The 26,695-nt window shown below is 37.0% G+C and overlaps 1 protein-coding gene across 1 annotated transcript in view; it reads right to left on the bottom strand.

Moving 5' to 3' along the window:
• LOC138706758 (probable cytochrome P450 4aa1) overlaps positions 1 to 20,941 on the bottom strand; it is a 35,896-nt gene extending 14,955 nt beyond the window's left edge. Inside the window, exons 1-4 of the mRNA XM_069836419.1 lie at positions 20,744 to 20,941; positions 6,012 to 6,172; positions 5,791 to 5,897; positions 3,336 to 3,615 (exon numbers count right to left, since the gene is read on the bottom strand). Of these exons, the coding sequence (XP_069692520.1) occupies positions 3,336 to 3,615; positions 5,791 to 5,897; positions 6,012 to 6,172; positions 20,744 to 20,907 (712 nt within the window). The 5' untranslated portion in view covers positions 20,908 to 20,941. The remainder of the gene's footprint in view (positions 1 to 3,335; positions 3,616 to 5,790; positions 5,898 to 6,011; positions 6,173 to 20,743) is intronic.
• Between the last annotated feature and the right edge of the window lie 5,754 nt (positions 20,942 to 26,695).

The following is a 26,695-nucleotide window of genomic DNA, read 5'->3' on the forward strand; positions in this document are numbered from 1 at the left end:
GTGCTTTTCAGGGCCTGGAAAAGATCTTCTCCGGTTGTATTTTGTGATTACATCTAGAAGACATTCAGACACAGTAAAATGTTCATTAACTCTTCGGATGAAAATGGCTAGGTGAGCTTTGTCATTTCTATCTGTGCTTTCGTCCAATGCAAGTGAGTAAGCTACAAACTGGTGAATTGTGGTTTCGACTTCAGATTCAATTACATTTATAATCTTGAAACGCCTTCTCTGAACTGTAATTGGAAACAATTTAATTTTCTTAAACTTTGACTTTGTTCTGGACACAGTATTTTAGTAGCGTTCTGTATGCACGATTTTACAAATGATGCTTCTGTAAAGGGCTTCATTGATTTTCCAATATTCCAAGCTAGAACATAGATAGTAAGAAGCCTTTTTTTTTTTTTTTTTTTTTTTTTTTTTTTTTTTTAAGACTGAGGACACGTGTGTGAATTGTGTTTATATTTTCTTGTTTTATATTTATCAAAATATTTGTAGGCCTTCGCATTTCACCTAAAATTAAACGAAAAACTATATATTTGTCAAGCGGAACTGAGTGTAAACGTATTGTAATATACTCATTATTATGTATAACCAACAGTTATACAGATAGCCTCAAAATAAATTATTTTCACATGTCCATCATGCCTGTAATTGTATGATATTCTTTGTGAAGTGTCGAGTATTGTCGTCGCATGTTGAATTTTAACACACCCTTAATAATTTTCGAACAAATTAAGCATTTCACATTCTCCCCACTAACACAAAAAAAAAAATGTCTTCTTCCCGTTCATCCTTGAATGTACTATGTCCATGATTAGAAGACATTGTGAAACGGCGGAACTCTCCGACCAACACAATGATAATGGCAGTCCGCCACTGCTCTTCGTTTGCTCATAAATATTGAGTACAGTACAGGTGGGGATGGGTGAGGCGGAGCGCGCTCATTACGTACTGGCTTCGGTTCCGTTCAGGGGCTTACTCGCGAGCAGGCTTTTGGAGAAGTCTGATATAAATTATTAAATGAATGTTCTGCTGTATGTTTCTAAATACAAACGTCGTCGTCTTTGTTTAAAGCGGAGGACAAGCATTCATTTGGATCTGAGACACTTTCCGCATTCTTACACAATCCAACAACAGTCAGTGGCGTATGCTGAACCTGGAGTTTGGGTGTTCTGTTAAAAATATACACTGTAGTTGGTCTATCTCGCACAATTATTATAGGCCTAAGTGAAATATCGGGTCAACATTAACTGTCATTTTCAATATATAATTTATTATTGTTTATATTTAATAACTAGACGGCGGACGTTGATGACCTGAAAATCTAATTAAAATGATCATTAAACTGCCCTTAAACTAATGGAAAAATGACATAAAATTAAAAGAAAATGGCATTTAAATATTATTCAAAGCACTCGCACCACAACTTCTTAAAAATTAATCACCTTGTTTCAATGACTGCCCTGCAAATGCCGGAGAAAGGAGGAAACTAGAAATAACGTTATTCAAAATTGCATTATTTATGATCAAACAATAAGCATGGCCAGCAAAATAACCTGTTTGAAGTTTCACAACCCGCTAACCATTCTACATTTTCATATTGTGAAATAGAAAAATGTCTAGTATATTGTTGGCTTTTTGTTTTATATTGTTGCACTAAATGCGGAAGTGGCGGGGTATCTACCCTTATTCACTATATATAATTTCTCTTCTAGTGGGCGAGAAGAGAATGGCTTTTGCAAAAGATATTTTACAGTACACATTTCCAAGTGCTATTATCATTAAATAAGTAATTTAAATTGTTCACCTACGCTGGCACACAGCTATGAACTCTAGTAAAACCTAAACATAGTAAATTCACTCACATAAACAGTAAACATCACTCACACAAACAGTAAACACACACGTCAAACACAATATTTTGTAACGCTACAGTTGACAAGTTGAGCTGCCTGTATACAGGACGACCTGCGAGCTTGAGAGAAGCGAGTATCCCCACCATGCCTCCTTGCGCGCGCAGACAATTACAGCAGTAACTCTCAGCAGGGGATGTTCTTTTGTACGGACAGGACAACCAGACCAGACCTCATCCCACTTCGTCAGGCAGAGCGTACGTTATGAAACGAAAGCCGTTCTGGGGATGGTGTGCACATTCAACAGCAGGCATTTAAAATATTTAAATGGTAATAAATTAAAATTAGTCTTGAACTATATACGTCAACTTCCAATGAGATTACCGCGCATTTAAATTGTGATAAATTAAAATTATTATTGTTGCATTATATAAAACAACTTAAAATAAAAAAATGAGATTACCGAATTTACAGGATGTCCAGCGCACACCTTGAACATCCGCAATATACGCCCCTGACAACAGTATCTCTGTACCACTAGCCTTGCGCAGCTATTGCCTGGGAATAAAAATACTTTTAGCTGAAAGAGGCAGCTAAATGTTTAAATTTATTTGCTTAGCCATCATGTTTGTAAAGGCATCGATGTTAATAAAAAAGTGATTGCTGTCATAATCCTACAACACGATATCCGTAAAACAGTAAAAGAAACGAATAAAAGAAAAAAAACCGTTGTCTGTCAAAGACATAATTTCCGTAAATACGGGATTTCTGGTTTTCCATATGCATTTCATAAGGGATAATTTTTCAGGTCTCAAATACGAGCGTAATCAGATGTTAGTAACATTGTTGATCCCATTTTCAAATATAAGTTACATTGGAGACAACACATCAACCGATTGGATCCAGAACGCCCTCCTCCCCGTTGGCTTTTCAGTATCGACCCAGTAGCAAGCGAGATTTGGGAAGACCAAGAAGAAGATGGCCAGACCAGGAACATATTTGTGATTTATAAGAAACAGAACAAAAATCTTATTGATGGTGATAGTGATTACATTTCATATGAACAAATCTCTCCAATAGCTCAGCAGAAGTCGCTGTACAAACAGAAAAACAAAAATATGTCATGTCCAAAACCAATAAAATTGTCAATTTAAAATATTCTGAAAACGCTTTTTCCTGGACCGATTCTCTGCAGCCACACACTATGTACTTTCTCTACACTTCGCATAACGAGAAAGCAAAGGAAATGTATGCTTATGCATTGTAGGCCTACATAGATAAACATGGTTTCGTTACAGAAGTCATTGGCCCGCCTAGGTCTGCTCTTATCCTCGGGAGGGCTTTGGATCACAGAGGCAAGTTCAAGTGACGGGATCTTCGGTTATGAACGACAGACCCCAGGTGAGCACAGACAGACAATACACACGGATAGATAGGTTAGATAAGGATTCGATTAGGCGGACGGGTTATTTCAAATCTCACCGTGCAGGATGCCGAGCACGCACTCGTTGACGGGACGCGTGACGTTGACGGCGACGTCTGCACCTGCGCATGCGCGCATGTTGACCACGAGGCGGGTGGCGCCGGCGTGGAACACTTTGAGGAAGTTCTCCAGGGCGCCCAGGTGCATTCCTGGCTCCAGGAGGTGGCGGTGTTCCTTCCACACACTTCCTCCATTCGTGACGAGACCGCGCCCTAGGAAGTTACTCAGCTTTCCATACAAGAAGGGCTTCTCCGTGTGCTTGGCGCTGCTGAGCACGACCTGCGGCAGGCCAAGCCCTCCATCACCAGTTGAAAGCAGTATGTACAGTTTCCCAAGAAAAGACTGAGACGATTGAATATTCTTAAGTCTCAGATGTAAGACACTGCGCATGATCAGAGACCAGAGCACTGATACACAAGATAACGAATATTGAGTTACTTAAATTCAGACTATTTGGTTTGTTACTAGCATCGTTCCGAAATTAACTTCAAAAACTGCAAAAAAAAAAAAAAAAAAAAAAAATGGTGGTATGACGTAAATAATAGATAAATATATAAATAAATCGTGTAGTTAAATCGACATTGGAACTTCATGACTAGATCGACACTCCGCACAGAAAAGAAAGCTTTCGTGTAATTTCAATAGCTCTGACGCTAAGACTTCAGCATGTTGTGTAAAAGAGTGCGAGTTCGATTGTTAGTCTACACAACGATTTTTTTGTCAAAATAACGTTGAAATAGTAAAATAACGTTGAAATAGAGTTTTACAAAGTTCTGAGATTAAGTGTTAATCGCAAACAATATAAAATTACAAATTATAATATTATAAACGTTAATCTAATGAATGCATTTACACCATTTATATATATATTAGTGTAAATGATATTAAAAACTAACGAGTAGAATGAAATTAAAAAAAAAATTCTAAGTCACACAGATAAACTTTTCCAAAGGTCTAGAGTCCTTAGGCCTATGCCATTTGTTGAGTAATTATTACAATATTTTATTAGTAGCTTTCCCATACTCGTATGTGTAAGAAATGCAGTCGCACAAAACAATTTTTGTTAAAAATGTGGCTTTGGACTATTTCATTCTCACTCCTTCAGTTGATTTTAACTATTTTATCTAAGTTACGTGTTTGCAATATACCTGCTTTTAAGGTGAAATAACTACGGTTCTGAAAATTGTTCCTTTGATATTCCGTGAATATATTCATATCATCCTAATTGTAGCCTATGACCTGACAGCTGAGAGGCTATCACACTTATAATTCGATTCAGAGTTCACTAGTTCAAATCCCGTTGAAGACGACAGATTTTTAGAGCGATTAACATTTTAACATGACTTCCTTCGGGTGATCCGTGTGTGTGAAAGCAAATCATTACGGCACTGGAGGTAACGCATTCATTACGACACCGGAGGTAACGCATTCATTACGGCACCGGAGGTAACGCATTCATTACGGCACCGGAGGTAACGCATTCATTACGGCACCGGAGGTAACGCATTCATTACGGCACCGGAGGTAATGCATTCATTACGGCACCGGAGGTAACGCATTCATTACGGCACCGAGGTAACGCATTCATTACGGCACCGGAGGTAACGCATTCATTACGGCACCGGAGGTAACGCATTCATTACGGCACCGGAGGTAACGCATTCATTACGGCACCGGAGGTAACGCATTCATTACGGCACCGGAGGTAACGCATTCATTACGGTACCCGAGGTAACACATTCATTGCGGCACCGGAGGTAACGCATTCATTGCGGCACCGGAGGTAACGCATTCATTACGGCACCGGAGGTAACGCATTCATTACGGTACCAGAGGTAACACATTCATTACGGCACCGGAGGTAACGCATTCATTGCGGCACCGGAGGTAACGCATTCATTACGGTACCAGAGGTAACACATTCATTACGGCACCGGAGGTAACGCATTCATTGCGGCACCGGAGGTAACGCATTCATTACGGCACCGGAGGTAACGCATTTATAACGGCACCGGAGGTAACGCATTCATTGCGGCACCGGAGGTAACGCATTCATTACGGTACCAGAGGTAACACATTCATTACGGCACCGGAGGTAACGCATTCATTGCGGCACCGGAGGTAACGCATTCATTACGGCACCGGAGGTAACGCATTTATAACGGCACCGGAGGTAACGCATTCATTGCGGCACCGGAGGTAACGCATTCATTCTACAGACGTCATCACTGATCTTTCCACCAAGGAAGTGTTTATTTTTACGCATTGTTTTATTTTCCTTCATAAGACGAGTTGTCGGATAATTTTATCATTTTACCATTTCTTTGATTGCTTTGTAATGTCAATAATTACTGAATTTACCACAACTTTCAACACCTTATACACATGGTAAGAATACAAAGAATTATAATAAAATAATTAGTTGTCAAATTTCAAAACTGATGTCTCTTTTACCTGGATGTGCTCCGGCTCAAGAAGCATGACAGTTGGCAGCACTGTGATCCAAATCCGTATCACGGGACCGTACCGTTGGAAGCCAGTGCATCCCATCTCTAGCATCTCTGAAATACAAAATGAGTTAAACCATTAAGATTCGAATGATCTTTTTTGTTTCCCAGTCTGTACAATCCGCCAAACTATCGAACCGAACTCAGGTCTCCAGTTACTCCACTCACGCTTATGGTTGATGGCGAGAAGGGCATTTCCTAGCAACGGCAGAGCAGGAGGCCCTGGCAGCTGCAAAGCGAGGATCGCCGTCCGGAACCATGACGACAAGTAGTAGCAGAGGGCGCTGAACAGAAACGCCAAGCAGTAGCTCCACATCCCGGCTGTAACACTGCAGACATGAAAGCGCTTTAACAGCTGAGAGATGCCCTTTATTAAGCACAAAGCAACGAGACAGCCACATAATGAGCGGTACTGTTTACTATGCACAATCGCTGCATCGATGTTCATATAGCCTATCCTACTTGTGATTGCGTTTGCAGATGTGATATCGATGAGCCGCCACTGATAACGTTAATCTTCTAAAGCAATTGATACACGAATTTGTAAGTTCAAAATGTCTTGATTAAAGAAGCTCTTGGTGGAGATGTAACTGCCAAACTGCTCTGAAGACGTGTTGTCTCTATTATTTCATTACTACTTTATCTTACAGGAATACGCAGAAGTTTAGAGCATTTTGAGTTACTTTTTCAAATAAAGGGGAACTATCTTTTAGTATTTAATTAATGCCATTCCCAGTTGAAATTACTCGGAAACAGTAAAAACAAAATCCGTCCAATAACTTAGGAGAACTCGCTGTACATGGATAGTTATGTAACAAGACACAAATTCTTTTGTGGCATTCAGGATACTTGAAAACTCGTATCTCCGTCAAAATGCCGAAATTGACTACTTGCAACATCATAACAAATTTCGTAAAATTATTTAAATAACTATGTGCATTCAATCTATAGCCGAGAACACTAATACGTTTCTGACAAAACACTAAATTGAATGTAGCTTATGTTAAGTAGGTTGTACCTGTGTGTGCAGATCGATAGCCCCTCCAGTAATTTGGGTTCAGATGTACACAGAATTAAACAAATCATTCAGTATTCTCTATTAATAGATTTACAATCTGTCTGTCGGATCTTACTGATAATAATAATAATAATAATAATAATAATAATAATAATAATAATAATAATAATGCTTAATTTATTCTGGCAGAGTTAAGGCCTTAAGGCCTTCTCTTCCTCTCAACCAGATATGAAAGGAAATATAATACATCATGACCACAGCAAAGAAACATTCTGTGATTATGAACTGCTATACGTATTACGAAATTCATACCGGTGTCGTTAAGAAGAACGGCTCAAAGAATTTCAGGGTATAGGCTATGTAATTGTAATTCTTGACGGCAAACAATAGATGGCACCATAAAAGAAGATGTTTTTCCCGCTCTTTCGCTTGTCATTGTGGCATTGTTGAATAGAAGAAAGTTGTGTTAAATGGTGTAAATGTTACATTTCAATTAACTGTGAATTCTGCAGCATTTAAAAAGTTATGGCGAACCCACAGGAACGTAGTTGGTGTATATGTGAATACCATAGCACCCGGAATGTAGTGAGGATTCAGCGTGCTTTCAAACGGGAGTTTCAACATAAGGCACCTACCGACAAGACGATTCTGAGGTGGTACAATATACATCAACTACGTTCCTGTGGGTTCGCCATAACTCTCTAAATCAGCGGTCTCAAACATGGGCTGATCGGGCAGACATTGCTCCTTCCGGAATAATGCTGCCCTCAGAGGGCAACTAGATAAGCGTTCGAGTATGTTCGTGCCAGTGACAAAAACAGCGTAATATGAGCAGATCGACTCGGTCATAGAGATGAGCTTAAACGATATATTCTAGTATCTGTGACAACTGTGACTGTAACAAATATCTGTGACTTTTATCGGTGATTTTGTCACACCGATAAAAATTAGCAGGAAATATTGAAGAGCAGTGAAATATGAATACGATTTCTCTATACACACCAGTCATCAGTGATTTATATGGAAAATCCAACAAAGAAATTATGTACATGGGTACCATTAACAAATGAATACATACCTAACTGAACAGTAACATGTCAAAAGTTAACCTCATGTACCAAGAGGTTATATTATAGATACTGAACCAGTTGATCATTTTTAAATGTAGTTGGGTATAGAGAAATTGAGTTTATATGATTATCCTAATCATTTTAAAAATTAATCCTTTTTATTGTATATAATATAATGGATAAATTATTTTAAGTCGTGCATTAACAGTGTAATATTGAGTCATAGAATAAAAATTAATGAAACATAAGTATTCGGAAAAACATTGGAAAATAATTGCAAAACAAAACAGTTGTTCAGACAGGATTTTACACAAGATTAAGTACTGGTAACCAATGGTGTTATTATTTAAATCGTGTAATAACTACAACATTTATAATAAGATGGAGAAACTACCACCAGATTGCTGTTATTGTATCATGCGCACGCGCAAACCTACGGCATAGAGAAGAAAATATCAGTCACAGAGTACTGAATACGGAGCAGATTTCGATAGCGATATTTTGTCACAGATATTTCGCGTCATCAGTCACAGGTTTATCTGTGACAAAAAAATACCTGTTACAAAATATCGGTTTGTGAAATATCGGCCATCTCTACTCGATCACCACATTGCTTTCCATTAGCGTCCGTAGAGGAATGGTTCACTGCTCATCTGAATTGTCTTAGTCAAAAGCCTACAAGGGAAAGAGAGCTTCATAACTGACATGTATGATAAAATCAAAGCTTTTATCATGAGGCTCACATTACGGGAAGCCCAGCTGAAACTTGGGAACGTTAAAGAGTTACCTGGTTTAAGAGAACAGCAACATCTTAGATACAGTGAAATTTTGAAAGAGCTTAGAATATCATTTATGCTTATATTCAAGGAGTTTCATCTTTTTAAAAAGGATTTTGAATTGTTTACAACTGCATTTTCGGTTCAGACACTCGAAGTTCCTGAAAAGTTACAGGTTGAAGTCATAGATATGCAATGTAATACCCTGTTGAAAAAAAAAGCTTTCACTCTATATAAATCAAATCATAGAGTTCTACAATCTTTTGGGTCGCTATAATTTCCCCCTTAAAGAAAAGCGGTCATTAAACTCATAGCCATGTTTGGTTCCACTTACGTGTGCGAAAGATTCTTCTCTTTAATAAAAGTGATTAAGACGCCACACAGAGGAAACTCCTTCCCACACGGCGTTTTATGTCGTCACAAAAGCTGACACCATGCATAGAGAGCATTCTTGGACGGAAAAAAGTTGAGAATTCCGAAAATATTGCTCCTACTTACTTACTTACTGGCTTTTAAGGAACCCGGAGGCTCATTGCCGCCCTCACATAAGCCCGCCATTGGTCCCTATCCTGGGCAAAATTAATCCATTCTCTATCATCATATTCCACCTCCCTTAAATCCATTTTAATATTATCTTCCCATCTACGTCTCGGCCTCCCTAAAGGTCTTTTTCCCTCCGGCCTCCCAACTAACACTCTATATGCATTTCTGGATTCGCCCATACATGCTACATGCCCTGCCCATCTCAAACGTCTGGATTTAATGTTCCTAATTATGTCAGGTGAAGAATACAATGCGTGCAGTTCTGTGTTGTGTAACTTTCTCCATTCTCCTGTAACTTCATCCCTCTTAGCCCCAAATATTTTCCTAAGCACCTTATTCTCAAACACCCTTAACCTATGTTCCTCTCTCAAAGTGAGAGTCCAAGTTTCACAACCATACAGAACAACCGGTAATATAACTGTTTTATAAATTCTAACTTTCAGATTTTTCGACAGCAGACTGGATAATAACAGTTTCTCAACCGAATAATAACAGGTATTTCACATATTTATTCTGTGTTTAATTTCCTCCCGAGTATCATTTATATTTGTTACTGTTGCTCCCAGATATTTGAACTTCTCCATCTCTTCAAAAGATAAATCTCCAATTTTTTATATTCCATTTCGTACAATATTCTGGTCACGAGACATAATCATAAAATATTGCTCCCAACGTTTAATAAATTTAATCATAGGAAAATTACGATTTCATTTTATACAAATAGATTGGTGCACATTATTTCTTTTTCATTCTTATAAATAGAATATTATATGTAAACTGTAGGCCTCTATGTTATGTACAGTGTGTGTATATATATTTGTGTATGTGTGTTCATTTATATAATTTTGTATAGTTGAGTAGCTTTCGTCATTTTTTATATTTTACACTTTTAATATTAATTTCAAGGCTCTTTAACATGAATATTACAATGTACAACCAATGAATATGAATGAATACGCATATATTATGGAAAACATACATTCAGAAAGCTTAGGCCTACTCTTATTTTCGTCACTCACAGTGTCACACGTTTACGGATTATGTACAGGGCCAACGTGAATTATAATACGTTAATATGTTATGACTGAATCAAAGGTGATGTGGGTGTACGTCTATCACAGAATCAGCGCTCTCAAGGTTACATCATTCTACGATCGGGTTCCTTCGGTTTCGCAGTGACTAATGACGGTTTGCGCAGTGCAGTTTTAACCTTGAGACCCCTGCTGCAGAATTCACACTGAGTTGAAGTCTAAACAATCACACTATTTAACACAATTTGCTTCTATTCAAGAATGCCACAATGACAAGTGAAGAATGCGAACAGCGTCTTTTTTTCTTATAGTGCTATCTATTGTTTTCCACCAACAATTACAATTACACATACTCTGAAATTCTTTGAGCCGTTCTTTCTAATGATACCGGCATGAATTTCGTAATACGTAGCCTACAATTACAAAATTGTAGCAGTTTATAATCACAGGATGTTTCTGTGGACGCAGTCTATAATGTTAACCAAAAGAGAGACGGTGTCGGGTGGAGTTCCCGGGTAGCTCAGTTGGTAGAGCGCTGGTACGTTCAACCAGAGGTCCCGGGATCGATACCCGGCCCCGGAACAATTTTTCCCTTGAAATTATTCAAATCTGCTTTGCAGGGAGCTTTACCTGAAAGACTAGATTTGCATAATATATACGTCACTGTGTACGTTAACAGAAAACCACAATTCCAAGTCACACAGAGATTGTGTGCACTCGATGTGGGTCTCTGGCGTTTCGTCAGCCCACACGAGTTGTGTGGATATAAAAGGGAAAAGTTGAGACGGTGTCGGGTGGAGTTCCCGGGTAGCTCAGTTGGTAGAGCGCTGGTACGTTCAACCAGAGGTCCCGGGATCGATACCCGGCCCCGGAACAAATTTTCCCTTGAAATTATTCAAATCTGCTTTACAGGGAGCTTTACCTGATAGACTAGATTTGCATAATATATACGTCACTGTGTACGTTAACAGAAAACCACAATTCCAAGTCACACAGAGATTGTGTGCACTCGATTTGGGTCTCTGGCGTTTCGCCAGCCCACACGAGTTGTGTGGATATAAAAGGGAAAAGTTGAGACGGTGCCGGGTGGAGTTCCCGGGTAGCTCAGTTGGTAGAGCGCTGGTACGTTCAACCAGAGGTCCCGGGATCGATATCCGGCCCCGGAACAATTTTTCCCTTGAAATTATTCAAATCTGCTTTACAGGGAGCTTTACCTGAAAGACTAGATTTGCATAATATATACGTCACTGTGTACGTTAACAGAAAACCACAATTCCAAGTCACACAGAAATTGTGTGCACTCGATGTGGGTCTCTGGCGTTTCGTCAGCCCACGCGAGTTGTGTGGATATAAAAGGGAAAAGTTGAGACTGTGTCGATTGGAGCTCTCTGGTAGCTCAGTTGGTAGAGCGCTGGTGCGTTCAACCAGAGGTTCGGGGATCGATACCCGGCCCCGGAACAATTTTTTTCCTTGAAATTATTCAAATCTGCTTTACAGGTAGCTTTACCTGAAAGACTAGATTTGCAAAAGAAAATTATATACCTAAAACAAAATCGAAGCAGAAAAATGTGTATAAGGCAGAAGAATATCGAACGTATATACCTACCTAAATTAGGTGACAAATTAAATTATCAAACTAGTTACACTTATAAATTATATATGATATAGTCTGAGACACTGTGGGATGTAAATTAAGATTTGTTTTTTTACTTTGGATTTGAAAGTGTTTAAGGTAGAGCAGCCTCTAACATCTGTAGGTAGGCTAATGAATTTCAGGAAAGGACAACGTCTATCGTATAATATGAATACACGGCCGTTGTGGAGAGGCACTAACAATAGAGGTCGTGTAATGATTAAATACAGATTATGAAATCGTGATGCTTGGTATTCAGGGGTTGATGTATGCAAAATCTGATTGAGAAGAGAAACGCAATGCGAACTGCGTCTGTCAGCCAGTCGGACAATTCATTGGAAGACGGTGAGATATGATCATAGAGACGAACACAGGCATTATGGACACGCTGTCAGGTCACAGCTGAGATCACTTAATGCGGCGTCGCACTAGTCGAGCTGCGGCATGATTTGTTTTTACATCTTGATTCAGTAGCGGCCGGTGATCGAAATCCTCGGTGAGGCCAGATGCAACTAGTTTAAGTGCCTCCGATAGGAAATGTTTGTTTATGATATTAATAATTATTGTTATTATATTATTAATATCATTATTACTGTATTATTATTATTATTAGTCTATTATTATTACTATTAATGAAAAATAATAATTTCACTCACCAAATAAGCTGTTATGCTCTGAGTTTCAGTGATTGTTTCAATGTGATGAAGCATCCCATATGTGTTGAAATTCTCCTTTCTTTCTTTTCTTTTTATTTTTTGCCTTTGACAGCAACAAACAAGGCCAAGAGAAGTTTATTTTGCATCACATTACCACTTAACCATTTATGTGGCCCATACCAGGATGCAATAGAAACTCGCGTTTTAAGATTATCTGTCAGAAAAATTGTCAACGATGTCAAGGTATCTCGGTAGTCTCTCTTTATTTAAAACTTCCTTTATTTCAGTATTATTTCTTCTCGAAAAAGGATACTCTAACAGTGAATTAACTGCACCAGCATTATTTCTCTCATTTGTTTCTGTTTATATTTTCCCGAAATATATAACAGCATTGGCCCAGATTCACTACTGTACTACGAAGTACAATAGTAGAACACCCTCGCGTATGTCATAAACTAAGACATTTAAAGGGAGAGAATTGAGTGGTCTCTGCCTGCCAAAGAACTGGGATTTTGTTATTTATGAACTATTTAGGAAGACAAGTCACCACTGCTATTCCCACCCCACTCTACCCTTGAGGCCGGCCCATGGATGCGAGAAGTGAAACCTGACCAGGCCAGCCGAATTGTGCCTCAGCTACAACGTTTTAAGCGTAAACTCAAAGCCCGCGAAAGGACATGAAATGCATTAAGCCAGACCCGGCACGAGCGATTCTAGCCTCAGGAACAAATTTTACTGCAAAACAGGTCTATATACATCACAACCCAGACCCGGCACGAGCGATCCTAGCCTCAGGAACAAATTTTACTGCAAAACAGATCTATATACATCACAACCCACACCCGGCACGAGCAATCCTGGCCTCAGGAACAAATTTTACTGCAAAACAGATCTATATACATCACAAGCCAGACCCGGCACGAGCGATCCTAGCCTCAGGAACAAATTTTACTGCAAAACAGATCTATATACATCACAACCCACACCCGGCACGAGCAATCCTGGCCTCAGGAACAAATTTTACTCCAAAACAGGCCTATATACATCACAAAGTTTTCAAATGCTTCTACAACGATATATGCTTCATTCAAATAACTAATACATTATACAGAAACACAAAATTTTATTTCAGTTAAGCCAAGTGACTGAAGCCCGGCCTCACTTGCCTCAGTCAATCAGCAGCCACTGTCTTGATTACACAAGTTTTAACACTGTATCACTTCGGAATATATATGACCGAAAAGATGTCGAAACATGTTAATAAGGTACGTTAATATTTAACACAAGAAAGTTCTTATCATACATATTCCGATTTGTTTTTATTTAGAAGGAAGGAAACTCGGTCTGGCTATTAGATATACGTAGACTACCCTTCATTAAATATGTAACATGCATCGAATGACGAGGCCGACTTTCAAGGAGAGCGACTCACATCCTGCGAGGTGCTTCCTCTTCCCTCCTCCTTTGCCAACTCTTCACTCTATAGGCTACTCCTTTGTATTTGCTTCTTCCTCTTGCACTCTTGTTTCCTCGGTCCTTGCAGTGCAAAGTCCTCAAGTATCTACATTTCACGTAAATCCCCAGAGGATTGCTATTTTTGTAGTCCGCCTATATTTTACTAAAAATGCTGCGTAGAAAATATAGAAAGAATCGGTGTCACATAAATGACATACTTTCTAGTTAAGCATTTCACATGGTGATGAGGGTTATCATATTTAAAAAGTGAAAATCGAGGACATTTTACTTTCACATTTAAAATGTGTAGAATGAAAAGGATTTTCGTCAATTTTGCGTAGGCTTAGAGGAAAAGTTAAACATTTTTCAATCAAAATTGCTTACTATAGTCGCGACGGTGTTATTCCCGGCGTGACTCCTCCTCTTTGCTTACGTCTTAGGAAGTGAAGGCTCTATAAAGTCTAGGTAGTTAGTACTTTTAGGAATCTAAAATGGACCCTGAATTTATTAAAATAGACACTAAAACATAGATTTAGACATCTAAAAATACAAATTCTCCTTCACTGCTACACGGAAATTAAAAAATATGGTCCGGTACGTAACAAATAGAAATAGGCAATTTTAGGCTCTAAACCCTTAAAATACCTCTCAATGGGCAAAATAGGCATTTTTAGGCACCATATAACCGCTTTCAAACGTTCACATTTTATATAAAATGTGAAGATATTTAAGAAGATTTTGTTTATCCCTACATAAAAAATAGGCATTTAACCTAAAATTCTAGATCTAATTATTCATTACAAGAAAGGGACTTAAGATTTGTCTACAGAATTATGTCTCCAATTAAAAACTTCACGAGTCAATGACGTCTACACAAGTTTTTTAACTATGGTAGCACTTCGTTATGGAGATATAGCAGACGAAAAGAGGGATGTGCTCCTGACGTCATGCTGTTGGTAAATTAAGAAATGAGCGGCGCGTTCAGCTATTATTTACGTAGAACAGGTCGAGTTGGCAAGAGAAGCATGATTATTTTTTAATAAATGATAATTTATTAGATTCGCTTGACTTCCATAGCGTTAATATTCATAGTTCCAAAAGCCCTGAAATACGTACTAAGAGCCTATAGAGTGGACGTCAGTTGCGAGGCCGCTAGAAGTGTCGCCGCCCAGCCAGTTTCTACCTTTATTTCTGTTGCTATTTTATTCAATGTATGATTTCATATTTCAAATTCCAACATTTTTCATAACCTAGTTCCTCTACGACTGAACTTTACGTGACGCCATTGCTCCCAACCATCTAGTACCTATCTTCTTATCTCGTTGCATTTGAAATTTCACCTCAGTGGTTGTTTTATCCTTTAATCATAATAATAGCATTATTGTTTACAACGCCGCAGGGTTGCATGCTCTATGTAACGCATAGGTCAACATGGCTATGACCCGAGAAGGCATGTCTTGAGGAGAGGGGAATTTTTGTGACTAGTACTTTTGAGCCGTGTTCCAGCTCTGGAAATTTGAGCAATTCAACATACTCGCGCATTTGACAGAATTTAAATATGTAAGTCGCTTAATTGTTACGTGACAGCCCATGTTCTTAGAAAAAAAAGCTGCTGTTGCAAACATTGGAAACTTATTGATTTAATGCCTCAAATTAAAGAAGTCTGTTTGGTTAGAAAATATTAATTATTCCACTTTGAAGTTAAGAATTTATTTATGTTCAATATATTTCTTCTTCATTGCCGAAGGGGTATTCTTTACAGTAATTTTGAAACCATCCTATTGTTGATTAACTTTCTGAGCTAACAATAGTGTGCAAGACTTATCATTTCATCTCACTGCATATTCCGATACAAGGTTGGGAAATGCTGTTTACAAAATCGAGGAAAAGTTTGATAAATGAGCAGGCCGAGTTTTCCAATTTCCGAGATTTTGTAATGCACTTCACAAACATGTATTATATATATTATGCTCGACCATGCCGAAATGTAGTAATTATACACCTGGTAGCAGTCCTTTAATGCATGTCATTAAAGTACACCTACTCATTAAAGTACAGGTGTCCAGCCAATGACAAGTCAGCTTTGTACCGTTATAAAGCCTCAGTCAATGACAAGTCAGTTTTGTGCCGTTATAAAACCGGAAGTATCGATTATTCTCGGATATGTAATCGAAAGAGAATTAGCGAAAAGTCACGGAGGCTGGAAATCCAATACTGTCGCTGAAGGTTATGTTCTGTTACTATAATAATTAGCGTTAATTGTAAATAATATTGTCATCTCGTTTTTCAATGTCTAATTTAATTTCAATGTTATATCAAAGTTAATATTTAGTTTACTCTGTAGGTTCTTATAGGCTATCAAGGTCAATGTGGACATCTCTTCCTCGGAAAAAATCAATACTTTCGCGTCTGCGCACATCTCACAATTTACGAGGTATTGCTCAAGGTCAGTTAGATACAAATAAAATGAATAATTTCAAGTTATAAATATGGTCGAGCATAAAAAGTCGTATGAAACTCGCCTATTATCCTTCGAAGAGGTGGAAAAATTCAAATATTTTGGAGCAACAGTAACAAATATAAATGACACTCGGGAGGAAATTAAACGCAGAATAAATATGGGAAATGCGTGCTATTATTCGGTTGAGAAGCTCTTATCATCCAGTCTGCTGTCCAAAAATCTGAAAGTTAGAATTTATAAAACAGTTATATTACCGGTTGTTCTGTATGGTTGTGAAACTTGGACTCTCACTCTGAGAGAGGAACATAGGTTCAGGGTGTTTGAGAATAAGGTGCTTAGGAAAATATTTGGGGCTAAGCGGGATGAAGTTACAGGAGAATGGAGAAAGTTACACAACACAGAACTGCACGCATTGTATTCTTCACCTGACGTATGGGCGAATCCAGAAATGCATATAGAGTGTTAGTTGGGAGACCGGAGAGAAAAAGACCTTTAGGGAGGCCGAGACGTAGATGGGAGGATAATATTAAAATGGATTTGAGGGAGGTGGGGTATGATGATAGAGACTGGATTAATCTTGCACAGGATAGGGACCGCTGGCGGGCTTATGTGAGGGCGGCAATGAACCTTCGGGTTCCTTAAAAGCCATTTGTAAGTAAGTAAGTAAGAAACTCGCCTATAATGGTAATTAAGAAGCTCGTATGAAAATTATGAAACTCGCTTGCGCTCGTTTCATAAACATCCATACTCGCTTCTTAATTACTATCATTGTAGGCTCGTTGCATAATGTACTATTTTGCACGATCATATTTTTAAAATTGCAAATACAATATATTTTGCATTGAAAATTTAAAGCAATATTATTTCAAAGCCTTCGCAAAACTGTAAAAATAAGTGCACCATAATGGGTTTGCTTCAGTATAGTTTTATGTTTTGAAGAATGATTTCCCTAGCAACAAGTTTCTGTATGGAAATTATAACTTTGAAGGCCTAACAACAATAGCTGTAAATAAAAAAAAAAAAAAAACACGATCGTTCGAAAATATGAATTACAAATATTGGCAGTAGTGTGGCTATGATCGCTATGCTAGATTATAACAGAATCAGATTATTAATTAATTATTATTAAGTTACGATGCGAGAAAGATAACAAACTAAATGCTACTAAATCAGAAATGTGGCACACAAAACATAACATTTTTTTTAATCCTGTCCAAATTCAACGTCGCAAATTTCTAGGGTAATAATTAATAATAGATCCCTATTAGAAACAACAACAACCAAATTTGTTGGCTTAGAAATCGATAATGTGTTAAATTGGAAAAATCATATTAAAGAAATTACCCCCAAACTAAATTCAGCTTGTTTTGCTATTAGATCTATGCAAAAGATAGTAAATATCAATACCTTAACAACAATATACTTTGCATACTTCCACTCGGTAATGAGTTTTGGAATAATATTCTGGGGAAATTCCACAGATAGTAACAATATATTTCTATTACAAAAAAGAGTAATTAGAATAATAGAAGGTGCCAAATCTAGGGAATCGTGTAGGACTATTTAAAAAAAAACTACAAATATTACCCATGGCTTGTCCGTATATCTATTCATTAATAATCTTCCTCGTATGTAATCGTGAAAACTTTGTAACTAGTTCAACAGTTCATAGCATAAATACACGTCAAAAAATGACTTTCATACTCCATCGGCAAGTCTATCGTGCTATCAAAAAGGAGTGCGTTATATGGCAGCAAAAATTTTTAATAGCCTCCCTATCGATATAAAAAATGAAACTCAAAACATAAAATTATTTAGAGCCAAATTAAAGAAGTACCTAATTTCTCACGCCTTCTATTCTGTAGGTGAATTCATGACATTCAATAACACTTCATGAAATTGATACTAAAACTTTGTGTTGTACTAGTAGACTATATTGTAAATCTCATCTGTATATATTTCATCTAGACTGTGACTATGAATTAAGATTTTATAATAGTATTAAGTTTTTTGACTTGTTCCAAATTGTAGCTGTAAGCAATGTATGACTACCATGGAATGTTAATAAATACAATACAATACAATACAATACAATACAATACAATACAATACATACAATGATATGGCCACCCTTGTTCCATGTTCTACAAATCGTGATTGTTTTCAGTTTGATAACGCAGTTGTGCTAAAATGTTGGTGTAAAATGAATAAACATGACACTTAATAATCTTTTTTATAATTCAAAAGTGTAGTCTAAACAGGTTTTTACATAAAAAATTAAGTTGTATTTCTTAAAATACAAAATTTTTGCGTAATCCCAGCTATAAGGCATGTAAATTAATTGTCAGGTGAAAAAATAAAAGTGAAATGAACTTGATATGACCATGGTGCATTTGATATGACCATATCAGGAGCAGGTAAGCTTTCACGAAAATCGCTTGATTATGAACAACTCGAAAAAGATACGCCATCAACGACAACACCAATCAACAGAACATTAAAAACTGAATGGAGTACTATGTTTTTCATGAAACAAGTCTTTGAAAAACATGCATAAAACAAAGGAGACTTACAAGAGAAAAATAAGAAGAGGTCACATGAAAACCTCAAAACGGGCAACTGACGCCATATTCCTCAACCTGACTGAATGGAAAAAGATCAAGTCACATACCAGGATGCCCTTTCACTGGATGCTGCTGCAATTTAGCGGATTTTTTTGTTAACTAACTCACAACCTTACTGCATTCTTGGCATTCAAAATTACGGTATATATTTAATTTAATTTTTTGTGTATTTTTATTACCTTCATTTTAATACTGATTATTCAACATGTCTCTGTTTCTATTAAATTTTAGTAGATCGTTATTTATATTGAGGTGGCAGCAAAAATGTCAAAATACAGCCCTGACGTAGCATGCAGCTTCGCAACGCGGTACAGAATATATATTAATAATAAATCTGTAGCCAAAATTTTTCTGGTAATTTTCGATTTTCCAAAAATAATTGGTCCTAACAGATATAATTAACCACCCTGAAACCGAAAATCGCTTTTTCGAAATTTTTGTTTGTATATATGTCTGTCTGTCTGTCTGTCTGTATGTTTGTTACCTTTTCACGCGATAATGGCTAAACGGATTTCGATGAAAATTAGAATATAAATTAAGTTCGTTGTAACTTAGATTTTAGGCTATATGGCATTCAAAATACATTATTTAAAAGGGGGGTTATAAGGGAGCCTGAATTAAATAAATCGAAATATCTCGCTTATTATTGATTTTTGTGAAAAATGTTACATAACAAAGGTTTCTTTAATAATAATTTTCGATAAGTTTTATTCCTTGAAAAATTTTGATAGGACTGATATTTAATGGGATAAATGAGTTTTAAAATTAAAATAACTGCCATTTAAGGCCGTGTAATGAATTAAAAAACAAATGACTTCGTCTATAAGGGGCCTTGGACAGCAACAATCGAAAGCTATGAAAGATAGCCGACAGAGAATGTTTCTGTGTTTGTATGAAGTAATATCGGAAGCTAAATTAACCGATTTGTATAATTAATTATTATTTCACCATTGGAAAGTGTAGTTTCTCTAGATGGACATAATGCTATAATGTTATTATAGCAACTTCTGATATAATATAATATAATATAATATAATATAATATAATATAATATAATATAATATTATATAATTTAAGTTATTTGAAGGGTTCAGAACCATAGTGCGCCAAGCGCCATTTACTGAATACGTAGAAAACAAGGGTTAAAATTAAGTTATTACCATAATTCAATGGAAACCTATAACAAGCAAAATAAAATATATACATTAAATCTAAATGATGTCAATCTTCATTAAGCTATGGTTGCATGTAATAAAAATTAAGAAACATGTTAAAGGAATTGTCATTGCACCAAATGAGTGTCTCTGGACCAAAATGATCGCATTTTAATTATTTGGATGCAATTTAAATTAAGTAATATATTAAACGATTTATCCTTCTATCAAACACGAATGTTCCCTGGATCAAACGTCCTATTTTAATTATGTAATTACTTTATATTTATTTCTAACGGGTGCAGCGGAGCGCACGGGTACGGCTAGTTCGTTAATAATAAGGAAGACCTGCTTGGCGAAGGCACCCCTCATCTAGGCAAAGCTTCCAAGACTCAAATCGCACTAAACATGCTGTAAACACACACTCACTTGCAGATCAGATCAGATCACTGTTTGGGCTGAAGCGTGCTATCCCTTACCTACAGCACTTCCGTCCAGAGCAGAGCTGACACAACGTCCAATGGGAAGTCCAGTCAGCATTCGAATGCGGGCGGCTGGTCGACCTGGGAACTTGGGAAGTGAGCAATTGACCCTGAATATATTTTACACATATATACAGGTTATAAGGGGGTATAAGTGCCATTATTTTAACTGATGATTATTCATGTCATAAGAAAGAAAAAAATCTCCTCACAATTTTTTTCTGATTGTAATATACTCATTACTAGACTTCGTTGAATTGCCACACGCAGCATGCAACCAGGTTGCCGATGTACGGTAGTATAGAGGGGGTGAGCGACCGCCCGGTCTCTTAGTATAAGCAGTTCATGTTAAGAGTTGTGAGCGGTCCAAGTAGATAGAGCAGCTACAGCTAATGTATTCCTATGTAAGCACTTGTTTTTGCATTACTGTCGTTGGAATAGTCAAAGCTTAACATTTGTTCAGTGCAGACAAGAATTCAATCAAACATACTACAATGAGAGTGTTGCTGTTTCAAATTGCCCCTGGAATACCCTTACTACCGCAGCCACAGACAGTTCCGCTGTTGCAGCTGTAAAATCAATGCCTTCTGAACAGCTACTGGAAGATATTCTGTTCATTGATTCTAATTTTAAAATCGTATCCAAAAGCATCACCTTGTTAGAATCGTCTAAACTACAACTCTCAGAAGCCCTTAATATAGTGAATAACGTATCACAAACCGTTATCCAATATAACAATTCACTAATTTCAGAAAAAGTGAAATGTAAGTTGGGAAACATTATTGATAAATATTCTGCCTAATCACAACTTCGTACAGGGTGCGCCAGAAAGAACGGATGGATTTCCCATGTCAAGAAAATTGTAAAGATTCATCAAATCAAAAATTTATTGTTATCAACATATTCACCAATACATGCAGTTTATTTATGTAAAACAACATTATCCATATGATGTCCTTGGCTTTCAATACAGGCATCGAGGCGTTTTCTGATGTTCGCTATCACTTTCACAGTCATAGCTGGTGCAATTGCCACGATTTCTTCACGAATCGCTGTCTTCAGTTCGTCCAGTGTATGTGATCGATGTTTACAAACTTACGCCTTCAAATGGTCCCAAAGAAAGAAGTCGCATGGCGCGAGATCTTACCGTAGCCTCGGACAATCTCAGTGCAATAGAATTTCGTCCAGGTGATTTCTTCTTTAATGTTGAACCTGTGATACAAAATGAAGCCTCCCACCGCAAAATTGTATTCCGAGTTGGAATCCTAGCGTGACATCCGATGTCGAAATGAGTCCTTAGTGGCGATCACAGACTCTTCATTTTTCAAAAAATGTCTCTACGATGAAAGCACGTTGTACACCAGACCAACACCATCTTCTCAACTGAAACTGCATTCTATGGCTGACCCAACAGTCGTGATCCCCCTCACTATATCTCTCTCCTCGTTGCGTATCGATAGTTTGAAATCCATCAGTTCTTTCTGACGCACCCTTTATTATAAATGATATGCTATCAGGTCATGACAAGACGTCTGAAGTTGGTGTACTAAAAAGTAGTGACTTTCCGTTCTTAAAATATGCACCTACTACATCGTATAATATTGAACGTACATTTTCCCAATATAAAAACTGTTTGAATGACCATCGGAGGAGGTTCACTTTGCAGTCGCTCAAAATGTACGTAACTCTTCACTGCAATGCACATATTCAAGGATTACATTAAATTTTAAGAGTTAATATATCTCACTGTAAAATAGTTGTGTACTTACATGTTTAGACATTTCCTACTTCAATGATCATTCATTATATTTCTTGAATGCAGGGTACAGGTTTTATTGTAACCGCAGTATACTGCTCAGTGTTTACATCAGAGGCATACTCCATCCGTTGCACGCCTCCTTCTCATACAGTCTATACCGCGTGCATAGTAAACCTTACGATTCTCGTAGCAATTCCACGAAGTCTACTAATTACTAAAGTTTACAATATTAGGCGTTTTGCTACATTGCTGGATAGAGAGGAGAGAGTTTACAAGTACACAGTACAGCTCAAGCGGATACAGACATACCGGCATACAACAGATGCAGGGGCGGATGAGGACATCTGCTGTTTACCTAAAACGAGCAGCAAATACAAACTTTCAATCTCATTAATAGAGCATTGTTAAATTTACATTTCAATTAAAAATATTGCTACAATTTTTATTCTATGTCTAAAAAAACAATAATGGTTTACTGCACAAAATCACACGAACTTTTTTTCCAATGCAAAATTTTAATCTTTCCCGCTTCCATAAAGCAGTATCGTTTTTAAAGAAATTTCTCGTTGTGTCATTTTCGAAACGGGGTAAGAAACGCCCAGTTTCTAATAATCGTTGAGAAACTGCTACAAAAGTTCGCCGAATAGGTAACCTTCTTTGCGGAAAGCGTTGACGGTACAGCCTTCTTGCCGCACTTGAAATACGACGACTTTCTCCATAAATTAATAACATATCATGATATTCCTGAACTGTGAATGACTTTGTAAGTTGTTTATCGAATACCTGTACTGAACTGCCATCCGCTCGGCAGGAGACCTATGGACAGGGAGCTTGAACTCAGCTGAGCCGTACGTTTATGCTGTCAGCAGCATGAATCCTGCTAAACATGTTGCCACGTCTGTAACGCTAGAATATTAACAAATTTAAGCATGGATTATTATTAAATTCAAGAAAACGCAATAGAACACATATTTATTTAAACTAATATTAACTCTTTGCTAGATATAGTTACTAATGTAATTGTTTTCGTAATTTTACTAACGATATAACCAGTATAACGCAAATAAAATAATAATAATAATAATAATAATAATAATAATAATAATTTATTTTAGCTGGCAGAGTTAAGGCCTTAAGGCTTTCTCTTCCACTCAACCAGCAAAACGTGTATATACATATGCATGAACTTACAAAGAATTCAACAATTTCATTTAGATGAGAATTACATGTATACAAGAGTTATTTACGAATTAAACAACAAAATACTATGAACTTTTAATTAAACACTGAGATAAATTGTGTAGCAGAATTACGCTAAAATACATAGAATGTTAATATATTTCAAATAATATTAGATAATAGAAAGAGATTATTTTAGACAATTTTGAAAATACAGCACTATCAGGATGATGTCTAAAGAAAGAAGTAACAATGTAGTCAGTGATAGTTTAAATCAGTATGATTGGAGTGAAATGCTAATAAGGTTATCTTTTAAGCTGTTCTTAAAGGTGTTTATTGTCTTGCAGCCCCTAATACTTTGTGACAAGGAATTCCATTGTCGCGAGGTGGATACTGTAAAAGATGATGAATAACAAGATGTTCTATGAAGAGGTATACTTAAGGCGCCACAGATATGTGATCTGGTATTTACGTCGTGGTTGGAGTATAGATAAGAGAACCGAGACGAAAGGTAATTTGGTGTTGAGGTGTGCAGAATTCGAAAGAGTAAAGACAAAGAGTGTAAAGTTCTGCTTTCTTTAAGTCGGAGCCACGAAAGACTTGCGAAGGACGGTGATATGTGATCATATTGTCGGATGTTGCACACGTATCTGACGCACATATTCTGAGCTCGCTGTAACTTGGCTGACAGTTCAGAACTTAGATCACTTAACAAAACGTCACAATAATCGAAGTGCGGCATTACTAGGGTTTGTACTAGGGTAAGTTTTAGTTGCTGGGGCAAGAAGTTTTTCAAGCGACTCAAATAGTGAATGGAGGAACAGATTTTTTTTTATCGTTTCTTTAACTTGAAAATTCCAACTTAGATTATTATCAAAAAAGAAGCCAAGATTTTTTATGACAGATGAATAAGGGATTAGCGTGTTGTTAAAGGTAACAACTGAAAGATTACTGTTATTAATGGAGTTAACTAAACGCTTATGTCCAATAAGAAAATAAATATTTTTTCTGGGAAAGCTATAAAGTTTTGACCGTATGTTGTATGAACATTTTTTGATCCTGTAGGCCAAGGATGCGATGCTTACTAGTAATTCCGAGCGCGATCTTTTTTAAGCTCTCTCGATAGGCATGAAGCTTTTCTGCCAGTAAGGAAGGGTGTACAGCACATACAACGTGGCAGACCATGACAGATCGCAAGCGAGATTACAATAAAGATTTTAATGATACTTTTTATATAATGAACATAGCGGTGAAATACAGTGTTTAATAAGTGTATATAAATAAATATATATATATATATATATATATATATATATATATATATATATATATATATACATTATTTGTAAAAGAATGTTAAATGTAAATCCGAAACACAACTCAAACACAGATATAGACATTATTCTGGAAAATAAAGAAATTGAGTTCAAGTACGCCATCACAGGTGAAACTATCATTTAAGAGGACGCTGTGTGAAATACTTACTGGCTTTTAAGGAACCCGGAGGTTCATTGCTGCCCTCACACAAGCCCGCCATTGGTCCCTATTCTGAGCAAGATTAATCCAGTCTCTATCATCATATCCCACCTCCCTGAAATCCATTTAAAATTATCTTCCCATCTAGTCTCGGCCTCCCCAAAGGTCTTTTACCCTCCAGCCTCCCAACTAACACTCTATATGCATTTCTGGATTCGCCCATAAGTGCTACATGCCCTGCCCATCTCAAAAGTCTGGATTTAATGTCCCTAATTATGTCAGGTGAAGAATACAATGCATGCAGTTCTGCGTTGTGTAACTTCCTCCATTCTCCTGTAACTTTATCCCTCTTAGCCCCAAATATTTTCCTAAGCACCTTATTCTCAAACACCCTTAACCTATGTTCCTCTCTCAAAGTGAGAGTCCAAGTTTCACAACCATAAAGAACTACTGGTAGGTAATATAACTGTTTTATAAATTCTAATTTTCAGATTTTTTGACAGCAGAGTGGATGATAAAAGCTTCTCAACCGAATAATAACACGCATTTTCCATATTTATTCTGTGTTTAATATCCTCCCAAGTATCATTTATATTTGTTACTCTTGCTACAAGGTATTTGAATTTTTCCACCTCTTCAAAGGATAAATTTCCAATATAGAACACAAACTTGAACAACGTACTTTTACTAGCAATATTTATTTATTTGTCTCTAAGAGGGCAAAGGCTCAATTACAATAGACATTAGAAAATTAGACCTATAATTGAAAAATGTGATCCCAAAATCCCCTCAGTCCATTTTTATGATTTAAACATATATATAATTTTTTAGACCTCTATCATTCATTATATTTTAAGCTAGTTTTCTTCCAAAACAACGCCAATCCTTGCCTAAAAGTCTGTGTTATTGTGCATGTCACTTGAAAACTCACTCAGTCCGTAGCCCTGTGGATAAAAAAAACTAGCTCAGTCCTTTCATAAAAATGGACTGAACACATTTTGGGATCACATTCTTCGATTACTTACCCATAAAAATTTAAAGCATGAAAAAAGGGAAATGCAGATATGAATACACATTAAAAAAAAAAGAGAACAAAAATAAAAAAAGAGATATAAATACAAGATACTGTCCGTGTCTCACGTCCTGAACCGAGGGCTCTCTAGTGCTTATAACCACGCCTCTTAGGTCTGCTCGGACCGGCACGGCAGCTACAGCGTGTGGCACGGCAGCATATTACATGTTCTGAAAACATTATCCTATGCCACTGCAGGGGTTTTTACTTTTTATAATACTGGATACTCTAATCGTGGTTACCACTATTGCTATTATCTCTGATGGCGATTTCCGAAAATGTATGTACACACTAGGCCACTCTTCGTTCAGTCTGGACAACTGCTGAATTACCATAGAGCAGTATTTCTCAGAGTATGTTCCGGGGTTCCGTGATCCCTATATGATTTTAAATTTTATTCCATACGTTTTTTTACTTGGTTATTTAAGAACATAGTATCAACTACTACGTTATTTTGCATCGA

The sequence above is a fragment of the Periplaneta americana genome, chromosome 9 (assembly GCF_040183065.1).
Source record: "Periplaneta americana isolate PAMFEO1 chromosome 9, P.americana_PAMFEO1_priV1, whole genome shotgun sequence".
Classification (NCBI taxonomy): Eukaryota; Metazoa; Arthropoda; class Insecta; order Blattodea; family Blattidae; genus Periplaneta; species Periplaneta americana.